Source organism: Pyrus communis, chromosome 15, assembly GCF_041283825.1.
Source record: "Pyrus communis isolate YQ-2024b chromosome 15, ASM4128382v1, whole genome shotgun sequence".
NCBI classification, from domain to species: domain Eukaryota; kingdom Viridiplantae; phylum Streptophyta; class Magnoliopsida; order Rosales; family Rosaceae; genus Pyrus; species Pyrus communis.
This window is the reverse complement of record NC_142579.1, coordinates 2,389,876-2,407,781: the sequence shown is the minus strand read 5'-3', so window position 1 is coordinate 2,407,781 and position 17,906 is coordinate 2,389,876. Positions and strand designations below refer to the sequence as shown.

Below are 17,906 nucleotides of genomic sequence, written 5' to 3'. Positions count from 1 at the left end.
GGGGCTCTTGGTTTTGACCTAAAGTGTTAATTGTTTTGTAGGTGCAATTTTGTCCAAGAAGAAGAAGGCGGAAATTTGCATCCACATGCAAGTTATTTTTGTATATGTTCTTCTTAACTGCATGTGCCACTATCTTCATATAAAGTTTTTGGGTGAAGTGTCGATTTAGTTCTTGAAACTATAATCTCAATGAAAATTAGGTCCCCAAATTATTATTTTCGGTATAATAAATCACTAAATTCATTAAAAATTGCTAATTTTATCCCTAGTATTATATTCAAGGTTATTTTATTCAATTTTTCGTCAACTTAAGTCATTTGACACATTTTAGAGTGTAATATCGTCACTTTCTTGCCTATAAGCCATTAACATTTCATATAGATTGCGAATCTAACATCAAATTTACCCTTCAAAATTAACTCCATACACCATTTATTTATGCAAAGTTACCAATCTACCCTTCAATGTGTATTACATGCAAGTAACGTAATTTAAATTGACAAAAAAATTGAATATAATAGCTTCAACTATAATATTAGAGATGTAATTGGCAGTTTTTTTATAATTCAATGACTGATTTTTCAGAAAAAAATAGTCTAGGAACTTAATTTTCACTCAAGTTATAATTGAGGGACTAAGTGAATCTCGGCCGTGCTTGTGCCGTAATATAATCGCTAGAGATGTTGTTTCAGTTGGAATATAATAGCTAGAGATGTATCAATAGTGGTATGTATATGCATCTCAGCAAGTTAGTACGGTGCTAAAATAATCGTTCCGTATGTGATTCAAGTCTTCTTCTTTTTTTTTTTTTTTTTTAATTGACGGATCTCAAACCTTCGAAATCGCAAACTCTCCTTCCGTGAGAGACCTTCTCTCCTCTGTGAGAGTTTTCTTTCCCCCTTTGGTGAGGATCTTCATCTTGCCTACCTTCTCAGGCGCCGACTTCGGCTTCGGCTGGAGTGGGTTGCCTCTTTTCCTTTGCTTCTTCTGTTTTCTTCTCTTCTCCCCTTCTTTGTTGTGTTCTTCTCTTCTCTTTTCTTTTCTTCTACTACTTCCTCCTCTGTTTTGTTTCCCAATTTGTTTTATGTCTCTTACCTCGCTGGTATGCCTCGTTCTTGTTCATCCTTGGTTCGATTTTCAGCCATGTTTCCTGTTGAGATTGTGTGTACAGCTCTGGTGGCTCGGGTGTTTCCAACACCACCACTTTCTCGTTGCTATCTGCCTTTTTCGGCAGTGTTGTTTGTGGGTCTTCACGAACTTCATCTTGATAGTTGTTTTCTTTGTCTTTGTTACTGGCTATCCTTACTCTATGGCTATGCTTGCGGAGTAGATCGGAATTGGATGGTGCATTTGATGAGATTCTGCTTGGTTGTGGGTGAGGATTGGAGCAAATCGGAATTCTCTGTGGTGGCGGAAGCAGTGGATCTTTCTAGTTACTGTTTGTTGTGTTTTGCCTTTTGGGCCGGCTTTGTTTGTTTGGCCATTTGTTTTTCTGTTTGTGTTTGGGCCTTTTGCTTGTTTATAAGTTAGTTTTGGGCCCATGGGTTGTTTCTTTGTTTGTGTTGTTTTCGGTGTTTAACAAAAAGCTTGCTTTCTAATAAAAAAAAAATCATTTTTTTTTACACAAAATTTTCATTCAAAAATTTGTAAAAGCTGACCAAAATAATTGTTTAGTTGATTGATTCGTAACTAATTTACTATGCATAGAAAATATTGTATTCGTCTTATTCATTATATGATCATAGTAAGATACAAATAGGTTTTGATTTGAATGAATTATTGCAAGAATGTCTTTTTTCTAATAATTTAATAAACGAACAATGCATATTGAAATACACTATGAAATGGGTCTAAACTAGCTAACGTCAAATTGTTATCATTAAATAAAGATCTCATTGTGGAAGAAACTAACTATATTATTTAAAGGGTTAAATACGAATAACTATCTAAATCTTTTGGGGTGATTTTAAATTAGTCTCAACATTTTAAAATATTCCAAATAACTACTTAACATTTTAAAATTAGACATCAGTTAGGTTACCAGTGTTAAGTGATGACCTTACCAACATTATAAATGATGATATTTTTAGCATTAAATGAGAGTAAAACCCCGTTTTAATAATTTTCTGCTTCATCACTTAACACTAATGAACCTAACAAATGTCCATTTTTCAAAACGTTAGGAAGTTATTTGAAATGTTTTAAAAGGTTTGAATCAATTTGGAATCACCCCCAATGGTTTGGTAGGTATTTAGACTTAATCTTATTTTAAAAATAAAAATAAAGACCTCACTTATTATTATTAAGGTGAGGGGAGCGTTCGAAATTATTGTTATTAAGGTGAGATGAGGGTTTGAAATTATTACAATAATTAAAGAGATGGAAAGTACCAAACCAGGCCGGACTTATAGATAGAAACTCAACACTCTATCTACTAAGATATTTGATCACATGCTTTCAAAGTGTCAATCAAGTTAGAGGTTTAATCATTTGTCACATAAATTCATGAAATAATATAGTTTAAATTATTTTCTTTATGCCCATGAAATTAAGTTTTGCATTAAAAAAAATGGGCTTTTTAGCCAAAATGGTCCATGAGATTTGCATAACTCCTCACTTTGGTCCCTGAGATTTCAAATCAATAGAAGTGGTCCCTGAGATTGTCCACCATCCATCATTTTGATCCTTCCATTAAAAACTCTGTTAAGTGTCCCAGAGCTCTTGGCCGGAAGTTTAGGCAATTTTCAAAGCTTTGTAACTCAATCGTTTCTTAACCAAATTCGACTCATAATATATCAAAATGAAGATAGGAAAGTGTAGAATAAGATTATACCTATTTGGAAGCCCAATGGTTGCTGGAGATGATCAGAAAATAGCCTCAAAGTTGACTGGTCCGAGGGAAAACTGGAAAACTCGCCGAAAACTGGGCAAACTTTACACGTTCTTAACTTCTTCAATACTCAACGAAATCAAGTGATTCAAAAACGAAAATCATACTTCTAGACGAGATGAAGAGAATGATACCTTTTTTAGCGGATAAATCTTCATGTTTTGGCCGTAAAACAGCTCGAAAGTGGCTGTCTTGATCTCAAGTTAGCCATTTTGGAGCCATTTTCCGGCCAAACCACAAAGAGTTAGCCCCTGAAAAAGGTACCATTCTCTTTCTCTCATCGAGATTATGATTTTAGTTTTTGAATCACTTGATTTTGTTGAGTGTTGAAGAAGTTATGAACGTTTAAATTTTGCCCAGTTTCCGGCGAGTTTTCCAATTTTCTCTCGGACCAGTCAACTGTGAGGCTATTTTCCGACCATCTCCGGCAACCATTGGACTTCCAAATAGGTATCATCTTATTCAACACTTTCCTATCTTCATTTTGATGTATTATGGTTCGAATTTGATTAAGAAACGATTGAGTTACGAAGTTTTGAAAATTGCTCAAACTTTCGGCCAAGAGCTCCGGGACACTTAACGGAGTTTTTAACGGAATGACCAAAATGATGGATGGTGGACAATCTCAGGGACCACTTCTATTGATTTGAAATCTCAGGGATCAAAATGAGAAGTAATGCAAATCTCATGACCATTTTGGCTAAAAAGCCAAAAAAAATGCACTGCAGCTATGTACTTGTTACAGTACCATCTGGAACCATGCATGGTTAGCATCAAAATATTTAGCCTCATGCCACAAGACAAAGTTCAAAGTCACGAGGGTCCCTAAAATGTCCTAATGTCCATGTACATGCATGCACAGCTAGATGAAGCAAAAGCATTTGGAATTTTTACAATTCACATATAGTGCTTTTTTTTTTTTTGGTTAAGAAACCTCGACAGTACAAAAGAAATGAAAATTTACTACTATTAAGAGGATGAGAAAGAGTTCGAAACTATTACATTAATTTAAGAGATAAAAGAGTTTCAAACTCATAAAGTATGGATGGAAACTCAACATCCTTACACATAGTTAATACTCAGTATTCAATCTATAATGTAAGTGTAAAACAAATCAAATAAATTTTAATACAAACCAAATTGCCTGCCTCACCAATAGTACTCAGTTGTTTCTTTTGAAATTATGCCCTACTTATTTAGTTCTTTTAGGGGGCGTTTGTTGCGCCGGACTATTTCGGACTGGATTAGCTTCAAGGACTAAGCTGGACTGGCTTAGACTAGACTAAACTGGACTAACTTAGTGAAGCGTTTGGTGCAGTATTGGACTAAGAAGCTGGATAATAACAAATTATAATATTATATTATTTAATATATAAATTATTAATATTTTATTATGATCTTATCTTTTTCTTCATTTGTTCCTACCATTTCCTCATTAAATCGGATGAAGTTAGCACCGCCAAAAAATTCATCACCATCCCTGGACTGAGATCTTAGCTTTGAATGCTCGAATCTGTCATGGATTTGAAGAAGCCCAAACAGGCTGAGACTTCTAGGCCATTTTCCAGCCACATTCGACCACATTTTGGCCTCGATTCAAGTAAAATCGTAATCTTGTCACTCCCAGCTTCAATTTGGTATATTTTGTATGAAAGTTGGTTGTGAAATGGATCTGAAAGAGAGTCGGAAAGTTAATGATTGATCTAGGTGACCGGAGATGACGAGGAGTTTGTCAAGAGTGGTCGTTGAGCATGACGAGGACGAGAAAGAGAGGATAGTCTTAGCTAGTCCCATGGTTATTGGGGGGTCTCGCTAAGACCTCTTAGTGAAGGGTTTTGTCCATGCTAGTCCCCTTTAGTCTCATTAATGTTAGTCCCAGCATGGAACAAACACAGTATTGGACTAATAGCTAGTCCAGTCCAGTCCAGTCCAACTTAGTGAGGGCAAACAAACGCCCCCTTAGGAATTATACCCTAGTACTTATAAGCAGTAAGTACACTCCGCGCGTAGATGATTACAATGCAAATGTGGGGATGCCTACAATGATTGATTTTATAATTGCCGCCTCGATGATTACAGCTAATATTCTTTTACCAAAAATATACCCAATATTATAGGAAGAGAAAATTTGAAACCATTTCAAGCTCTTTCTCACCAATGAGAATTGTGCTAAATAATTTACGAATACCTCGAAAAAAATAAATATAAATATATTAAGTGGTTTCACTTCTAATTACATTGAGATTAATAAAAAAGTTTATTAAAAAAAATCAAGAACATATGGAACAATCATGTCAAACAAAACCAAGAGTCCACACATGCCAACAAAAACACTACAATTTCATAATTACAAACTCATCAAGAATACGATACAATTTCTTAACCATAGAGGACACACGTCCAACCAACATGAAAAATAACCTTACAAGAACTAAACCATGCAACCTACAGACCTACGTAAAGGCACCACGAGGTACCCTCTGATCTTCCAACCGTTGACAAAGAAGCATTGTTGAGTCACCTCTAAAAAACTTGAATGTTTCTCATCATAGTGTTTTCTCGTGCACCCAAAATTAAAAGAAACACAAAAATCATCTACCTTATTCTTGGGCAACAGATGCCGCTCAGAGTTTTCCTCATCTGCTCTGTTGTGCATGTGATTAAAAAAAAAAAAAAAAAAGAAAAAAAGAACAGTTTAAGATACAATATTAGCATAGTTAATAGAGGGTTGCTGAGAGGTCTTTCTAAAGAAAGTGCGGTTGATAGTGGGACCACTATCAAAACCAAAGTTTGAATACCGTTTTAACCTTTTTAAAGTAACTAAACCAAACATTAGAAACAATTTGTTTTAAAATTTAGACTAAAATACATGTACTTCTAGATTGGGGTGCGTATGACTAGATTTGTCTTGCTCACCTAATATGACTGATTTGGTTCAGCTTTGGCTCTATGCTCGATTTTTTCAGCATGATTTTTTTTTTTTTTTAATTTATGAAAGGTTTTCTCCTTCTTGGTCGCTTCAAACTTGTTAGAGAAAATGCTCACATGTGTGTTCTGAGAAGCAAATGTTGCTGCAAACCAATTAACCAATTTAGGGCTACTCTCCTCTCCAGTCAGATTTTTGTGAGTTCTCAGCTTACAAGTCTGTCTCACATTCTGTACGTGTGATTGTATTATTTTAATTGTTTATATTTGGTATTTTGCAAGTTCTTACATATTTGTTAGGTTTTGTGATATAACGATATATTTACAATATGATGTGGAAAAATAAATTAATATTGAACCCGTCTTTCACGAAATCATTTACAAATAAACAAAAATATCTACACCATAATACTAATATTATTAAAAAGACCCTACTAATATTATTAATATTGAGTATTGTGATTTGTAGGGCTGTCCCAAGTGCACGACTTACCTAGGGTTGGGTTGGGTTAGGATAGAGCCGAAATATGATGAATGGGATATTCTCTCTTACCGTTTCACGTGAGTGGTAATGACATGCCAAAACCGACCCCCATTGGCCAATTCTCAATCTCAAAAAGAAGGTCAAATTAACCTGCAGCACTAAGTCATACCAACATAAGCAGCAAACCATGGAGAAATTTTTAGTTGTGATTGAGTGGTGGGAAATTTTATTTTTTAAATTATTAACTTTTTAGCACACATATTTCACTATTTGCATAGTGACACATAGTGTACCATTTCGTATACTGATCACACTGAAAAATCTCTCCGAACCATGTCCTATTATCCTCCTCTAGTCCTATCCTATGCCTCTCTCTCTCTCTCTCTCTTATATTCACATGCATGCATGGCATACATATTAATGAAAATATGATTTTAACCCTTCAAACTCAATTTTCTTCATCTAAAACCCTACATAATTTTTTTACTTAAAGAAAACTCAATGACTAGGATCCATATACACATTTTACATTTTTCACATGTCTAAAATACCCCTATTACATACTTGATGTAGACAATTAATTGTAAGGAAATAGTAAATGATTTTGCAACAAGAAAAAAAAGAAAGACATTAAGGTTAAAAATTTATTGCATATTAATTTTTTAGAAAGGTTTTGAATTTTCTTAAAACTATTCGATTTAGTTTTTTCACCCTACTCTTGAATACTTTTGAATTTATCCCTTTTTATTAATATATTAGAATATTGTATTTCATTATCTACATGCACATTAATTTACCTACAACAATTATACCATGGGTGTAATATAATATCTCTTTTTTACAATGACAAAATAATATTTATACCAACAACAAAATGTGTGTAACATATGTACTAATTACATGGAAAATAATTTACCTATATTAAGAAGGAATGTAGTTCGATGCATAGTATTAAAAATATTATGTTACACCCATGTTTATATAACAATAAAACGTGCCTAACATATCTAACAATACATGGAAAATAATTTACCAACAAGTTAGAGAAATGTTATTTGGTTGGGTGTAGCATAAATTTTTTTAATAATTGGAAAAATTAAATATAACTAGGTGTCGTGTAATTTTTTTTATATAATTAGAACAAATTAATTTACCTACCCTACTCTTTGAAATGTTCATTTCCAATGATGCAAAATGTTCATTACCTAACTACAAATTAATTTCCAATAATTTACCTACAACAATTATACCATGGGTGTAATGTAATATCTTTCTTTACAATGATACAAAATATTGGATGTACCAACAACAAAACTTGCCTAACATTAGTACTTGTACTGGAAAATAATTTACCTATAACAAGAGAAATGCAGTTTGATGTATAAAATCAACAATATTATGTTCAACTCATGTTTATACAACAACAAAACGTGTCTAACATATATAACAATACATAGAAAATAATTTACCTACAAGTTAGAGGAATGTTATTTGATTCAAAATATATAATATAGGTGCAGTATTTTTTAAAAAATAATTGGAACAAACTAATTTACTTGCCAATTAATATGGATAAAATTGCTACAAAATATATCACGAAAAAAAAAAAAAAAAAACCACTTTTCTAGTTTAACATAGATACGGTTAATGCAAACACCTTTTTCATTTTATTTCACTTTTTCTACTACTTTTAATTTGGCATAAATTTAGGAATTTGAAAAAGGGACCATAAAGTATGAGTGGCATGAGTGTAAATAAATTGCATTAATAGGTCAATAGTGTTTCTATATGTTTGCAAAATTTAAATTTGGGCTTAAACTAGATCTTTAAAGATATATGGGTTTTTATCAAGAAATAATGAATTGTAAGGGCTAAAATCTAAAGCACCTTATATATTATACAGTATACACTCCCAAAACGCAGAAGCAGAAGACCCAAATCCCAAACAGATAGAAAATGGGGAAATCCTTCACGGACTCGTATAAGCGATAGTATATATATTATATAAATAGATAAGCGCCCCGCGCCGCGCCACCCCCCCCCCCCCAAACACCAAGTACCAAGTACTAGCCTAGCTCTTCCTACTGCCCTTCTACTTTCTAGCACCAAAACATTACAATAGATTCTCTCAAATGGAAAATGGTGCTTCCTGCCAATGACAACATGTCATGCACCATCCCATTTAAGGGAAGCTACTAATTAGTCCTCCCAATTGCCCTTCACGGGCTGCTAAAAAACAACGAGTTTTTATTTACTCGTACTTCTCTTTTTATTTCCCCTTTGCTTACCTACTTTCTACATTCTAATTATTCACAATAACCAACCATATATTCTTTATATTATATAATTATTTATATTTACGTATATACTTATATATATGTGTCTGTGTGTGTGTGTGTATGACTACCAGTGCTATTACAAACCCATGTGGTATTGAAGGCATAGGAGGCATTGAGGAAATGCATTGAGGCAACGATAACAACCCTTTTGATTCTTTGGCAACTTGTTAAAAGAAGCCACCACCCCTCCTTTCAAAGTTAGAACAATGGCTTCCTCTATCATTCGGTTCTCTGTTTTCCTCTGCTCCTTTTTGTTTCAATACTTGTTATTCTTTTCTCCAAATTTGAAGGGCGTTTTAGGCCAATCGTCACCGGTTTTCGCTTGCAATGTCGCTAGCAACGCAACCCTATCGAGCTTCGCCTTCTGCGACACATCGTTGGGGGTCGATGCGAGAGTGGCGGACTTGGTGAAGCGGCTGACATTACCAGAGAAAATCGGGTTTTTGGTGAACAGTGCAGGGAGTGTGAGCAGGCTTGGAATTCCTAAATATGAGTGGTGGTCGGAGGCATTACACGGCGTGTCATACGTCGGCCCTGGCACCAAGTTTTCGAGTCTCGTTCCCGGAGCTACCAGCTTCCCTCAGGTCATCCTCACTGCCGCTTCTTTCAATACTTCTCTTTTTGAAGCCATTGGCAGGGTACGTACGCAACTGACACTACTTAATAACTTCACCTCTTTCACTTTCAATCTGTCAATTATATTCGTGCCATGCAACACACTACTTATATTTGCATCATGTTTGGTTGCTTTGGATATAATTTTCATTCAAACTTGATGATGTTGATTTTACTAAAGAATTAACGTGCACACGGCTATTGGTGGCCAAAATTAACTAATTAGCAATTTTCCAGGACGTGATCAAAGTTGGATCGATTAATCATAGATTTTGTTTTACATCTTGAATCTTTCATCGCCATGTTTTACATCTTGAATCTTTCACCGCCATTTGTGTCACTGTCATCCTCACCATCATCAATAATCATTACATAGATTAGTATTTATTAGTTTGTTTTTTTTGTTATGGTTGAGTTGATGGGTCTAAACTAAACGTCACAAGCTTAAACCCACTAATAAATTGCGACAGAAATATGTATTATAATTGTCTAAAGCTGTACACATATTTTGTATCCGAAAAATGCTTTTACAGCTATTGAACAGAAAAGCATCCGTCAGTGGCTTCCATTTTAGATAATTTGAAATAGGAGAAAGATTGTTAGTGGTAAGGCTGCCCGATAACATCATCCGTAGGCCATCTCAAACATTTGGACTCTATTTTTATTTTGGTTACCGAATTATATATTGACCACATATAATGTAAGAGGTGCCTTAGTCAAGTAGTCAAGTATACTGAAATTCCTCTTTTTGAAATAAAATCCGCGGATTTTATTGTCGATGGAGAAAAGTGGTTAGAGGTTAGTTCTATATTGACCAAAAAATAAGGAGGTTAGTTTAATAATTTGATATGCTTTTACTGTTTCATGGAAAACAGTTGTAGTTGGTGAAAAAGTTTGATTTTTGGGGTCACAGGTTCCCCAAGTAGATACACTTTTTTGGGCATTCCAGCTTGCAGATGAAGAAAACGTACAAGGCGGGATGATACTGATACTGATCGATCACCTGTGAACATTGATTACTGCATATATAAACTTATCATATCTTTTAAAGGGAAAGCATTCCCACAAAAATATTAAAAATAAAAATGAAAAAAATATCATGTTTTGGACAGGAAAGGCATGGACAAATGATGAACATAATTTAATGAAAAACAAGCTCAATCAATAAGCATATATATCTATACATACACATTCTTTTGTTACAGTATAAATATATAACCAATTAGTTTGTATAATGCATAACTTAATGATAACGTAGATTATTGAGATGGATAGATCCAAATTTGGGCAAAGTATATGATTGAAATAATGGCGCACTGATCATTTTGTTTGACTGTGTCACGCTTACTATTTAACACAATAAATTGTCTGGCCGCATCTGCTTCCATTTTACAGATGTTTTTTCTGAAAAAAAAAAAAAAAAACACTAATATCTATGAGTTTGATTGGTGCATGAGATGGTCAACTCATTTGCTGGTATTGTAAAATTTAGGGATAACATCCATAGGATCGAGTTGTATGATGGTAAACCCTGAACCGGATCGCTAACCCTAAACTCTGAAGTTATAATTCTATACATAAAAGATAAAACCCTTAAACCCTTCGTAGTAAGGATCTCATTCAACTATAGCAAAAACGGGGCAATAGTACCATCTTAGAGATTCTAAAAATCACTGTACATTTGACCCTCATATTATGGAACCAAAAAAAAAAAAGGAAAAAAGTGAAATGTACAAGAGGTCTTACATAGTGCATACATCGACCGTTTCTACAGTGGTCATATAAGAGGTCTTAAATAGTGCATACATCGATTGTTACTGATATATGCTAATATGATTAATTTTGTATTCGTGCAATTACCAATGGCATACATAGATGTAACTAAACGGCCATTTTCTGCTCTGTCAGGTGGTTTCGACGGAGGCCAGAGCAATGTACAATGTAGGATTGGCAGGACTGACATATTGGTCACCAAATATTAACATATTTCGAGACCCCAGATGGGGAAGAGGCCAGGAGACTCCGGGTGAAGACCCGTTGCTCTCGAGTAAATACGGATCCGGATATGTTCGAGGCCTTCAACAAACCGACGATGGTGACAAGAATAAGCTTAAGGTTGCTGCATGCTGCAAACATTATACAGCCTATGATGTAGACAATTGGAAAGGGGTTGACAGATACCATTTTAATGCAGTGGTAAAGAAACTGAATTTTCTTAATTAAATTTGTTGATTAATTTGCACTAAATTTCCATCTCAAATAATTTCTCGTTTTGCTTGTGATTATTAGGTGACGAAACAAGATATGGACGACACATTTCAACCGCCGTTCAAAAGTTGTGTTATGGATGGCAATGTTGCGAGTGTCATGTGTTCTTACAACCAGGTTAATGGGATACCAACGTGTGCAGATCCCGACCTTCTTGCTGGAGTTATCCGAGGCGAATGGAAACTAAATGGGTACGTACTCTTTCGGTTGTATGATTATTAATATTACTGTGAATGGTTGAGAATATGTAGGTATTGAAGTTGAAGTTACATAAATAAAATTGGATTGGATATTGGTGCAGATACATTGTTACGGATTGTGATTCAATAGATGTGTACTACAAAAACCAACACTACACCAAAACACCAGAGGAAGCTGCAGCTAAGGCTATACTGGCAGGATTGGATCTCAACTGCGGATCTTTCCTAGGAAAATACACCCAAGGTGCAGTCCAAGCAGGACTCGTGAACGAGGCCGCCATTGACAGGGCCATCTCCAACAATTTTGCCACTTTGATGCGTCTAGGCTTCTTTGATGGTGATCCCAGCAACAAACCCTACGGAAAGCTTGGTCCAAAAGATGTGTGTACCTCAGAGAACCAGGAGCTAGCCCGTGAAACCGCGAGGCAAGGGATAGTACTGCTTAAAAACAGTCCAGGATCACTGCCTCTGTCTCCCACGGCCATCAAATCCTTGGCGGTCATTGGTCCCAATGCCAATGTCACAAAAACAATGATCGGAAACTACGAAGGTACTAATACGTACACTACACATAACAAATTGAACTAATTTTCTAGTTGTATCAAACGAAACTACAACTACAGTGCCCTTAAGTTATTGTTGTGAAATACAATTTTGCAGGCACGCCGTGCAAGTATACAACTATTCTGCAAGGCCTAAGTGCTTCAGTTGCAACAAGTTATGTTCCTGCCTGCGCCAATGTGGCTTGTGGTACTGCACAGGTAGATGATGCTACCAAGACAGCAGCCTCAGCAGATGCAACTATACTTGTCGTGGGTGCAGATCAATCGATTGAGGCAGAGAGTCGTGACCGGATTGACCTATATCTTCCGGGTCAGCAAACACTCCTAGTAACAGAAGTTGCAAAGGCATCCAAAGGCCCAGTAATCCTTGTAATAATGTCTGGAGGAGGATTCGACATTACATTCGCAAAAAACAATACTAAAATTACAAGCATACTTTGGGTTGGTTACCCCGGCGAAGCTGGTGGAGCCGCCGTAGCTGATGTAGTTTTTGGTCATTATAATCCATGTAAGCTAGCTACTTATAGTCCCTTTTTTCTTCATTTTTCAAATTTTCAATGCTCATATAATAAATATGTATATATATGTGTGCATATATACATATATACGTATATACATATCATTATCCTAATAGTAGCTAGATGACTTTATCTGTTATTAATTGCCGCAGGCGGGAGACTACCTATGACATGGTATCCACAATCTTATGTAGACAAGGTTCCAATGACAAACATGAACATGAGAGCGGATGCATCCAACAGTTACCCTGGCCGGACTTATAGATTCTACACTGGTGAAACTGTTTATTCGTTTGGAGATGGGCTAAGCTACTCGACCTTCAATCACAAACTAGTTCGAGCACCTAAGCTAGTATCGATTCCCTTAGAAGAGGGTCATGTATGCCACTCATCAAGCTGCAAGTCACTTGACGTCGTGGAAGAAAGATGCGAAAATCTAGCTTTTGATATCCATTTGGGGGTGAAGAACGCGGGGAGCATGAGCGGAAGCCATACGGTGATGCTGTTTTCGAGCCCTCCCGCAGTGCACAAGTCACCTCAGAAGCACTTGTTGGGTTTTGAGAAGGTATTCCTGAGTGCTCAGAGAGAAGCATTGGTTAAGTTCAATGTGGATGTTTGCAAGCACTTGAGTGTGGTTGATGAGCTTGGAAACAGAAAAGTTGCTTTGGGAGAGCATGTGCTTCATGTGGGAAGCTTGAAACACTCTTTCAGCGTTAGGATTTGATATAAGTTTTCAACTCCTCTCTGCTGCTGTAATTCTTTTCTATCTTATTTCACAATCATTTCCGTAAGGCTAGATATAGCGGAATGGAAAATTTTGAACAATGAATAAGTCGAGGGCGTTGTTAAAACTCTCTTAATTTTTTGTTCAAATCCGAAGCTATTAATTTAGAAAATGAAATCAAGTATTGAGTTTGGCTTGAGTTTTTTGGTTTTCTTTGCAATATTTGTTTGGCTAGGAACGAATTCGCATAAAAAATTGATTACCTCTCGACGATGTCACAGTAATATTGCAATGTAACCTTTCAGTCCAACTCTAAGCTTAACCTTTGTTGCAAAGTGACTTCGTGTCCTAATATCATTCTATAGAATCCACCAGGCTTATGCTTAGAGTTGGGCTACTTTTGTGTCACCTTTTGACGATGTCAAAGCAAGCACACTCTAAACTCATATTAGTAGGGTACATCAACCCCAAGTAGGTGAGTAGCTGATATTCTACCATCCTTTTAGACCCCTGCCAATGTCACAAGGCCTGCCACTTAAAGTTGGGTTTGCTAATCCATTAGGCTCTTGCTTTTGATATAATTTAGAATGGAATTTGTAGTGCTAAAATTTCTATTCTTGTGCTCAATATGGCTCGTTTTCCCTTGGAGATCATATTGGGCTCAACGTGTGGCCTTTGATCTTAGGCATTTACTTGGAATTTTTGAAACCCCGTGGTTTGGTTGGTGTGTGAGGTTGAGGGGGATCTAACAAGCTCATCGCACGTCACTTAACTAGGCTAAGGTCAAATAACCAGTAGTTTTAGCCCTCTTTTGGTATGACCGTATGAGGATTGAATTGGAATGATAATTTCTCTAATTTCAAGATATGTTAAGGGGAGAAATGAAAATATTATGTTCAACTCGAAGGTAGAATATGTATTACTCATGAAGAAAATTTATTCGTTCCAATCCTCTTTAAAATTATAAGATTAGAAGGGATGAGTTTTATTCATGTACAATACTTTTCTAAACCTATCTAAATGAAAAATCATTCACTTATACCTCCAATATGCCTTGAAATTGGAGAGTTATCCATTCCAATTCAGTTCTACATAACAAGCGAGCTCTTAATTTCTTTTTATTTTATTTTCTCTACACTTTAAGAACTATTTAATGAGATGCATATTAAATTTAATTTTAATTAACCAATTTAGGGTGTCCTAAAGTAACACAACATTACCCAAGGAAATATAAAACTTGGATCTACCATATGTGTCTCTATCTTAACAATGCATGCTAACGTGTAATATAAACCTGATATTGTCGTCATTTCTGATTAATCAAAGGTGTTAGTTGGGAACAGAAAATGACAAGGAAACATCCAACTTATTGAAGCTAGGTAAGGTTTATTTGCTAACCATGATTAAGTTTATCCATAGAAAAACAAGTGAATGAAATATTCAAGTTGTCTTATGTCACAATGTGTATCCAAAGTCAACAAATTGGGATCAACCAATGAACTTGTTTTTCTGATAAATAAAAGAAGGAATAATGATACTATTTCCAATATTTTGAGTATGCAGTGGTTGTGTTTCCAATATGATTTAGAAATCAAAATCGAAAACATTTATGAGTTATTTGATAACTATTTTGTTTTCGATTTTTGTTTTCACTATTTTAAAAAATGAAAATTGAAATCTTGTTTGTAATTACTTTCAGTTTTCATTTAAAAATAAAAAACTATTTTCGTGAGCTTTCAAAATTTGGCCTTATGTTTTTACTTTTTGGTTTTCAGTTTTTATTTTTTATTGAATGCAGTTGAGAGGACATTTGTGTACTTGAAGTGACAATGTTATTAATTTGTTTCGTTGTCAAAAGTAAATTAAGAAATAAGAAGAAATAATTAAAGAGATAATTAGAAAATAATAATAATTTTTATTTTAATTGTGAATACCTGAAATACAATTCAAAAATCTTATACTAAAAAAGTTCTTGAATTTATTAATTGTTCAAAAGAAAGTCCTAAGAAATATTTTATAAAAAAAAAAAAAATCATAAAATTCCAAACGGACCCTTATTTTTACCACTTAAAAATTTTCGAGTAGACTTTCAATTCTGAATTTTCGACCTCCACCCATTTTGTTTGGAGCTCCCAAACGTTGTAAGTTCCTGTACTAAAAACTGCAGTACTATTGGTAGACTTAGGAAGTCATAAAAAATGTTATGCCAAGAGGCAAGGGTTGAGTATGGTCTCCTCGTATCCAACCAACCAACTACCAGGTTGTGCAGTATTGTTTATAATAAATCCGCCAATACTTCTTTATTATTTTACTCTTTATTTATTTATTTATTAATTATTGTAGTAATATTCTTCGCAAATTTACACCTATGAAGCACGGGAGCTTCAGCTTGGTGACGAGTTCCGCACCCGAAGCGGGAGAGGGATTGGAAGCGGCTACCTTCCTTTGGGTTTGTCGGGAACTCGACTTGGAAACGACTCAAAGCAGCTGAAGCGATTGAGAGAACGGCTTAAAGTGGTTGCAATACGCGATGACTGAGTCATTTGAATTTAGGTTCCGTACAACTTTGTAACCTCCGTGTGTCGCCAAAGCTCTTAGGCTCTTTCAATCTTCTCTTGTTCAAAGCACAACGTGTGGAAGAAGATAAGTTTGATATAAACGACGCCGTATCGTTTTATGTAATATTGTTTTTATTTTTTCCCTTATCAATAGAAATATTAAACAAAACTAAAAATAATAAGTCTAGGCATTCTGGTGCAGGTTTTATCTCCATTGATTTCCCTCTCCCCTTACATTTAAAATTTGAACCAACAAACACTATCGTTTGTAAGACAAAAAATAATAATAATAATAATAATAATAACTAAATAAATAATGAGACTTCTAATGGTAATAGGACAATTTGGAACACATTATTTTTACTAAAATTATTTTAATTGCCGAATCACTGCCCCTCTCAATAATTTAGGGTTCTTTGAGTTATGACGAATCGCCGAATATGTCGCTACCAAATCTCGGAATTGTTTAATCCCAAAACCTAATGAATTGGAAAGAAAAAAAAAGCCCAACTACCAAAGCAATTCACAATTTGTAGTATAAAATATAATCTTAATTGGCACAGGATATGCATCCAAAGTAGTTGCAGGAAATTAAAAAATAGAGTTTTAACAAAAAGCTCATGCTACTGTTCACTTTAATGAAAAATCACATTTTTACACTAAAAATTTAATCCTAGTACAATTCACTTTACCCTTTATTTTGTTCTTATCATTAAAACTCAAAGTTTTCAAGCATTTTTCATTAGTTTTCCTATTAAAAAAGTCATGGAGTTATTACATCAAAATTTTAGCTAAAATAGTCCATGAGATTTGCATAACTCCTTACTTTGGTTCCTGAGATTTGAAATCAAAGAATTGGTCCCTGAGTTTATCCACCTCAATCACTTTGATCATTCGGTGAAAAATTATGTTAAATAAGGTCCAAAATGACAAAACTATCTTCAATTTAATAAACAATAAGGCCCAATTTGACAAAATTTGAGAGTATTTTTGTCATTTTATCCTTATTTTATGGAGATTTTTTTACGGAATGACCAAAATAATTGATTGTGGACAAATTCAATGACTAATTCTATCGATTTCAAATCTCAGGAACGAAAATAAGAAGTTATGCAAATATCAGAAACCATTTTACCCAAAAAGCCATGTAAATATAATAAATTCTAATTTTACTTCTTTACCCTATTGTACTGTATTTTTCTTTACCACATAAGATTTGAGAAAATAGAATATGGGAGGAAATCAAAAAAGAGGTTGACAAAGCTTCTTCTCTTAATTACAGTATGTAGATATGATAAAATAGATCTTTTAGCCAGCCTCTCTGCACGACAAAGAGGGTTCATCTAATTGTATTATTTTGTTTTATTTGTTGGTTTACAACGACAGTGTTTCTAAAAAGAAATGAGTACCAATATAGCGAAGACAATTAAGAATTAAGTACATTTGAAAATCAATTTTTCATCTACAACTTGCACATAACCCTCACACGTGAGATGAAATTTGACCTTTTATCTTTATTAACCTATCCAGCATCCCTCTATCGTTTTGACCAGTATAGCCAAGTGTATAAGCCAACCTCCCCACACCCAAAAAAAAAAAAAAAATCACACCGCGTACTTGAGCAATAGTCATAGCTTTAGATTTGAGAAGTTCAAAGTCTACCTTATTGTGAAAGGCCTTAAAAGTAGTTCTTTTTTAGAAGGTTGTAATTACAATTTATGAACCATATGCAACAAAGTGAAAGTTGAAACCAAATGATCAACGAATTGTATTGGACATAGGACAAAGATTTGAAAGCATAGTAGGCACAATCGTGGTTTAA

General features: G+C 34.7%; 1 protein-coding gene across 1 annotated transcript; it reads left to right on the top strand.

Moving 5' to 3' along the window:
• Nucleotides 1–8,654: 8,654 nt before the first annotated feature.
• On the top strand, nucleotides 8,655–13,725 carry LOC137745890 (beta-xylosidase/alpha-L-arabinofuranosidase 1). Its single transcript, XM_068485927.2, has 6 exons — nucleotides 8,655–9,276; nucleotides 11,162–11,449; nucleotides 11,543–11,712; nucleotides 11,823–12,271; nucleotides 12,382–12,792; nucleotides 12,955–13,725. Exons 1-6 carry the CDS (start codon nucleotides 8,845–8,847, stop codon nucleotides 13,524–13,526), a joined length of 2,322 nt encoding a protein of 773 aa, XP_068342028.2. The 5' UTR covers nucleotides 8,655–8,844; the 3' UTR covers nucleotides 13,527–13,725.
• Nucleotides 13,726–17,906: the final 4,181 nt, after the last annotated feature.